This window comes from Octopus bimaculoides, chromosome 26 (assembly GCF_001194135.2).
Source record: "Octopus bimaculoides isolate UCB-OBI-ISO-001 chromosome 26, ASM119413v2, whole genome shotgun sequence".
Lineage (NCBI taxonomy): Eukaryota > Metazoa > Mollusca > Cephalopoda > Octopoda > Octopodidae > Octopus > Octopus bimaculoides.
In genome coordinates, this window is record NC_069006.1 from 26331964 (window position 1) to 26339583 (window position 7620).

General features: G+C 37.2%; 1 protein-coding gene across 1 annotated transcript; it reads left to right on the forward strand.

The window, feature by feature from the left end:
* On the forward strand, window positions 1–3361 carry LOC106882130 (nucleoside diphosphate kinase). Its single transcript, XM_014932695.2, has 2 exons — window positions 1–158; window positions 2848–3361. The coding sequence occupies exons 1-2, from the start codon at window positions 112–114 to the stop codon at window positions 3248–3250; spliced, it is 450 nt and encodes a 149-aa protein (XP_014788181.1). The 5' UTR covers window positions 1–111; the 3' UTR covers window positions 3251–3361.
* Window positions 3362–7620: the final 4259 nt, after the last annotated feature.

Consider the following 7620-nt stretch of genomic DNA (forward strand, 5'->3'; position numbering starts at 1 on the left):
AAAATCCCGAGTCTCTGCCTGCCGACCTTTCTTTGCCAGTTTGCATTTCAGCTGCCTTCATTCGTCCTCTTCTTATTCACAATTCTTGAGCACTTTTGAAGAACTTTTGTCATGGAGCGCACATTTATTGCTGTCAAACCAGAAGGCGTCCAACGAGGGTTAGTTTTAACTGTTTCATAATATTTCAGCACTTCACTACGCTGTTTCTAGTCCCTTTAATTCGTCTCTCTTTATCCAGATTGTTTAGTCCTGAACTAATTAGATGTTCTTTTTTTGATTAATCAATTAAACTTTCCCAACAGCTAACCTTTCGTTAGTTTTTAATCTTTATTAATAACATTTTCTAAATCTAAAATGTGATGAGAGACAAAGAGAAGGTCGACATGTCATTCACATTTTGATCAAAATCTCAATGTCTCTTTGTATGAATTGTAACTAAATTAAAGAATTAATTTTGTATTATCTTTTTATATTTTTGTCAAGACTTAGAAAAACGCCAACTATTTTTTAATAAAAAAACAAAGAAATCGAAGCTTAAATACAAAGGTTTTTAGGCGATTTTATAACGGCATTTCGAGTCGTGATTGACATAAAAAAATCAAGACAGGATTTATTTCAGTCTTTGTATTAATGATCTAAATTAAATGTTTTAATCAATTATATTGCCCAATTTGTTTTTTGGGTTTTTATTTTGCAAAAATAAAACTTGTATTTGTAATTTTATTTTCCATTTCATCTCGTGTGCGCACAGTTTCTTTTCCCCTTTGTGCGCGCGCACAACTGGGAGGGGATAGTCAATCTCTTTCTCTCTCTCACTTTATGTTGTCTGCGGAAATATTGTCTAGTTTTTAAAGAATTATATTTTTACTTTAAATATCTTTTTCTTCGTCCCTTGCATCACTGTGATCGTGGATGTTTTAGTCATAATCGTTTTATGTCGGATTACATTCAATGTTCCCTTTCATTTTTAAAACAGAAGTTCGATTGCTGTTTCTAGCTGTCAGAACAGCCTTGTAGACGATTCCGTTAGCAGAGGAGTGTACTGCTCCTTTTTCCCCCCTCTTCACAAACCCTTAATACCCCTTTTCCATTGGTTTATAGCCGGTTTCCTTTGTCCCTTTTAGACGTCACTTCGTTGTCTCATTTCACTCAGCGTGAAGCTGGTCGCTTCACTTGCTAGAAACAGCAGATAATTTATATTAACATTGTTTTCTAAGAAAGTCGTAATGAATTTTTTCTTTAAGATGCTAAGACTACCTTGGTGTATTTAGATCGTTATGTCAGGCCATTGTAACTCACTTGATTATAAGTCTATTCTTTCAGGATTGATCTGGAACTTAGCCTTGCTAAACAATTTTAACACCTAAAATTATTTGTCATGGTACCCGTTACAATGTCCTTGTCGCTATATACAATGGATAAAATCTTGCATGTTTTATTTATTGCCCATTTAACACCACACCTCTACAAAAAAAAATCTGTTACAATAAAAAAAATTTCCCGTTCGTTGGCTGCCATTCAAGACCGGTTTTAATGTTGTACTTATGTGACTGGAAATTTAGGCCCTGATTATTAATTTAACTGGATTTCAGATTAGCCGAGTTGAATTAAAGGATTATCATCTCGAGGAAGTCTAAGATATTTAATATGGGATCTGGTATCGTTCTCATTAAATTACAACGGTAATCTGAGATGTTCTGCAACCTATTGAGGTATATAATATTCAGTGGTATGGTGTGTATGTGTATATATATATTTTATAATGACATAAAGGGGGGTGGGGGTGATTGGGTTACTAAGTAGATAAGTATAAACAGATGAATTATGTGTGCAAGCGCCGCTCTCATCACTTTTAGATGAAATGTTTCCGGTAACGATTACCAGAAAATATAGTTGATATCTTGATTCTAGTAAGAGGATCGTTCTTCATTCATTTTAAATAGTTTGAACTCACAAATTTTTGTTACATTGCCTGTGATTATGATGAATCTCTTTCTCTGCGATTCAGAGGCTATAGTCATTGCTTGTTAATTAGCTGCAAAATTTTAGTCCAATTGATGATCTGCAGGCTTTCCTCCTCGATTTCAAGTGACCCTCTCTTAGCAGGTCAGCCTGTGGGAGGTATGGCTTTTGTCATCGACTCTGTACTGGATTACAGTTGCCAGTAACACAGAGGAGTGGCCACACATGCATGGTATTTTCGTGTGTAATTTGGTGGTTTCTAAGCTTGCTAAATATAGATGAAGGACTTGAGAGTTGATGGTGAGTTTGGTGAGGAAATTAGTGTGGAGTTATGGTGTCTGAGTAGAATTTCTGTTTGGAATACACTGCATAATGATTAGAGTTCTGTTAGCTATAATTGATTTGAGGATACTGCTTGTTCCCCATAAACATTAACAGCTATTAATCTTGACTGAGAGTTTGAGGTTTCTGTCTCAATCTTGAATTCATAAATTCATCAGTATGATAATTAGTTATATAAATAAAAGCATATCCAATAATTAGACGATTAAATAACGAATGTATTCCTGTTCAGCTAGTCAATGCAGCAAGCTTCATTGCTAATTAGGAGTAATTACATTCATAGAGGGAAACCTAGTTATAATTAGGTGCGGATGTGTGGTAAGAAGTTTGCTTCTCAACCTCATGGTTCTGGGTTCAGCCCCACAGCTTGGTGGCACCTTTGGCTGGCAGAATCATTAACACGCCAAGCAAAATGCTTAGCTGCATTTCATCCATCTTTATGATCTGTTCAATATTAAACATTTTTCTATTAAAACTTTGGTAAATTTTTTCAATGTCATTGTAACTTTTGTCTTTAAATCTCATTTTTCCCTTTCTTTGCAGACTGTGTGGTGAAGTCATTACCCGTTTTGAGAAACGTGGCTTCCAGTTGGTTGCCTGCAAGTTGGTCCATGCTTCCAAGACCCTTTTGGAATCCCATTATGCAGAACACAAAGGAAAAGGGTTTTTTGATGGTCTCGTAGCCCACATGTCCTCCTCCCCTGTATTGGCGATGGTCTGGGAAGGTGCCAGTGTAATTTCAACTGCTCGCACCATGATGGGAGCCACTGACCCCAAGAAGTCCGCCCCTGGTACCATCCGTGGTGATTACGGTATTGATATGGGACGTAACATCATCCATGGTAGTGATGGAACTGAATCAGCCAATCATGAAATCAATTTATGGTTTACTAAGGAAGAGCAAATCACTTGGAAACCAGCTCTAAGCAACTGGTTGTACGAGTAAATTGGTCAGTAAGTTTAACAAAGACATTATAGGAACACTTACTGCAACACAAAATCATTTACATTTTACTGTGAATAAATAAGAAAAAAAATAAAAACAGGTTTATGTAAATATTGTGTCATGTTATCTTTAACCTTTTGTTTCAATTTTTTTTATCAAGTGATTCTGTGACTCTGTGGTTCTGGATTCAGTTTCATTGCATGTCAAATGTGGCAAGTGTCTTCTATAGCTTCAGGCTGACCAAAACCTTGTGGATTTGGTTGATAGAAACTGAAAGAAGCCTGTGTGTGTGTGTGTATGTATAATATGAGAGCTGATTGTTGGACAGGCATGAAGGAAATATATACAGTGGAACCTTGATTCATGAATGCCCCTCTTGAACAGTTTTTCTGAATATAAAACGTCCTGCATGACAGGGTCTTCAGTAAAAAATCACGCCAGCTGCAAGTGTCAGTTGCTGCCTAACTTTTACTCAGTGTCCATCCCTGCTTCAATTCGACATGCTTTGTCCTGAAATTACACACAAGAGAGAATTCATAAAGCGAGGTTCCACTGTGCATGTGTATATAATAAAGCCATTTTGCGATAAACTATTTGGTGCTTGGATTCTAGTAGGAGGATAATTTTTGGATAACTTTATCTTAGCATATTCTTCATTCAAGCAACATCTACTAAGTGCTGCCCCCTACAAAGACATTTCATTAGTTTGCATTGCTAGTGTAGTCATGAGATAGCAATTGCTTTTGGTGTAATCCTGTCAAGACAGCCATTTGTGTCTGCTTCCCAGTACCATCAACAGTCACTCTTTGGTTTTATGAGCTATGACTTAAATAAGCAGTAAAATGAGAACCCAGAATTTCAGCTCTAAATAGTTTTTGTGCATCCAGCTGTGTTTGGTCACAAATTAACCCAATGATGTCCATAGTAAGTTGTGTTTTCACACTTCCCGCTGTGTGTGTGTGTGTGCATATAAAGGAATTTATTTCTGTGTAGAATAAATGTTTATAACATTGGTTAGCTTATCCTGCTGCAAACCAAGTTTTGTACCTAAAGTTGAAATTTGAAAGAATATGGTGTGTGTCTTTATCTCTGCTTGTCTTCACATTGAAACTGCTGAGGCAGCCGTGATGATGTTTCATACATATCAGTACATTCTATAGTTTGGTGCTTTCAATATGCAAACACCAGGAGGTAAAATAGTCGAAAGAGTACCCTAACATCAGAAATAGAATACTGCTTCAAGAACATTAGTCCAATCCCGATCAACCTGAATAAAGTGATTTGGTTATACGGTGGTGGATGTAACTGTGGTGTAAATGAGTTCACTTTGCAACCCTGTTCCAGGTTTCACATCTTGTTTTCCATTTTGGCGTCTGCAATCATTGCAACAGGTGTGCCAAAATCTCAAAGGAAATTGGGTAGATTGAAACCTGTTGTATGTTGGTAAGAAAAATTAGAATCACAAACTGATGCTCTGTTGGTTATGCCAAGAGCTGCAATAATTTCCTGATCAGATCAAACATGCAAGTGGCTGAGCATTCCATAGCCTTAATGTAATTCTCAGGGAGATTCAGAATGTGACAAGGTTGGCCTCTTTTCAATTGCAGGTACAACACAATTTTGCCGGCTGAGTGGACTGGAGTAAAGTGTCTTGCTGAGGGACACAACTGCCAGGTACCAAGTTCCCAGTTATAAACTGCAATACACTAAGCCATGTACCTTGGCACTGGAATTTTCAAATGAACCTCAAATAGCTTGTATTTGGTTCTGTCGTGATTACCTCCCTTCTACCGTATTTCTTACTTTTTGTCTCGAAATCAGAGCAGAGTCTTTCCATGTCAAATACTTAGCAGCATTCCATCCAAATTTATGTTTTGAGTTCAAATTCTGCCATGGTCAATTTCAAGACAGTGGGCTGGCAGAATCATTAACATGCCTGGCAAAACGCTTAACAGCATTCCATCCATCTTTATGTTCTGTGTTCAATAAATTAAGTAACTGTTGAGTCTTGGGGTCAATGTAATTGAATTTTACCCCGTGCCCCGAAATTGCTGGCCTTACGCCATAATTTGAACCCATTATTATTACCAAAAGTAGTGAGCTGGTAGAATCGCTAGCACGCTGGACGAAATGCTTTGAAGTATTTTTCCCATTGCTATGTTTTGAGTTCAAATTCTGTTGAGGTTGACTTTGCCTTTCATCCTTCCCGAGTCGATAAAATAAGTACCAGTTTAAACACTGGGGTCGATGTAACTGACTCACCCCCACCTCCCACAAGCTGCCCCTGTGACAAAAATTATTATTATTATTAGTAGTAGTAGTAGTAAGGCAGTGAGTTGGCAGAATCTTTACCACACTGGACAAAATATTTCACAGTTTTTCCTGCAACTTTACATTCTGAGTTCAAATGCTGCCAGGGTAGACTTTGCTTGTCATCCTTTCAAGGTCGATATAATAAGAGTGATAAGTGTAGCTTGGACAGCTGAGAAAGTCTGTTGATTGGGGCCAAGAAGAGAGTGTGTGGTTTGTGTGTTTGTAAGAGGTGATGCATGAAAGTCTGGAGTGGATTGTAATATTTAGGCAGAATTTGAACTCAGAACATAGTAGCAAACAAAATACCATTTCACCCGGTGTGCAAATGATTCTGCCAGCCTGCCAACTCCTTTCTACTCTAATAATGATAATAATAAACTTTTTTGACTTCTCATTACTGTAATCAAGTAATGTAATACAGTCTGCAGTTAGGGAAATTGTGCCAAAAAATTGGTAATCAAAAAAAAAAAAAAAAAAAAAAAAGCACTCATTAGATTGCTAGGTTTTCATTCTAAATATATAAGGTGAGAAATAAGCTGGCAGTTAATTGCGTGATTTTAATTTAGAGACAGTTGTAAATATTTAATAATCTCAGGTAGACAGACATTAAAATATTTGTAACAATGAACATGAAATCTAGCTTTGGGATTTATGGAACTGCAGAATACCAATTTATTTTGGGAGAAATATTGTGTTAGCCTGAAGGAATAGTTTTAATAGTTTCAGGCAATGGATGTGGCCATACTGGAGCAGGCTGTCGAAGGGTTTTATCAATTTTTATTAAATCCAGCACTGTTTGTTTTGGTATCTTTCAAATGGAACTATCATTTTACTTTTGTCCCCGACCCCTGCTGGTTGTGAGTGGGGTCTGTTTCCAGTACAGTGTCTTAAAACAAACTTCATCAACATCTCCTTTTGTGGGATTCCCCATTCTAGAATCCTCCCTCAACATATTTCCCATGAGTTCCTGTTATAGCGACAAAATGTCATATTAGGTGCCTTGTGATATTTGTTCTGGCTCTTTGCATTCTGAGTTCAAATCGCATCATGGCTTACTTGGGTGGTAAACATAATTAGGATCCTGGTTTAGCATCACCACCAGGTATCTTGGTTGGTTTTAGTGGAGTTGCAAGCATCAGGGTTAGAGTAAAGAGGTGTTTCCCTCTTTAAAAAAAAAAAAGATTTAGAAGGATATATATAGATATATACATACACGTTAGCTGGTTCTTTCATCCAGTTGAGGTGAAAAGAAACTATTTCTAAATATACTTGCTTGGTAAATGCTTATGAATGGTGTTTGTACTAAAGAATGATTTTATTTTTCAAAAGACATTTAAAAAAAATTATTTCAAATTGGAAATTGTAAGAGAGAAACAGTTTCTGTGCGTGTGAGAGAGAGGGAGGGAGATTGTGTGACAAAGAGGAAGAGGGAAGAGAGAGAGAGGTTGCGAGACAAAGAGGAAGAGAGGAGACAGAGAGAGGTTGTGTGACAAAAAGGAAGAGAGGAGAGAGAGAGTGGGGGGTGAGAAATAAAGACAGTGGACGAGAACGCGAGGAAGATGTTAGAAATTAAAAGAGAGAGAAATATAAACACAAACATAAAAAGAGAGAGAAGGAGGGAGAGAAAGAGAGAAATATGGATACAGAGAGAGAGGGGAGGGATAGATAGAGGGTGTTAAAAAAATGCCAAGCTCAAGAGACGCTTAGTGGCGATGTACTTCCGGTGTGCGTATAAATGTGCGCAGAAGTCGTGTGTTGCACGTGTGAGTGTATTATGGCGGTTCTGTTGAAAGTGGAGTCGAGAGGTGGAAGTGGTTGACTGGGATTCTTTCACTGAACCACATTTAATATTAAACACCATTCTTGGATTATAGGACAAGACAACAACATCTCATCTAACAAACAGTGAGACACCTTCTTTTATATCTCTTTCTACCTTCAATCATGGAGGAAGCTTCTGATTCTCTTCCAGTCTCTCGTTTCTCTTTAATTATTTAACGCCAGTTGATTATTATTATTATTATTATTACACTTCATGGTTTTATTTCTTCAAATGT

What these genes read in the sequence shown, in the direction of transcription:
- LOC106882130 (XM_014932695.2), top strand. Translation starts at nt 112, where the DNA reads ATGGAGCGCACATTTATTGCTGTCAAACCAGAAGGCGTCCAACGAGG. An exon ending in CCAGAAGGCGTCCAACGAGG is followed by an intron (nt 159 to 2,847) that starts GTTAGTTTTAAC and finishes CTTTCTTTGCAG; the next exon opens with ACTGTGTGGTGAAGTCATTA.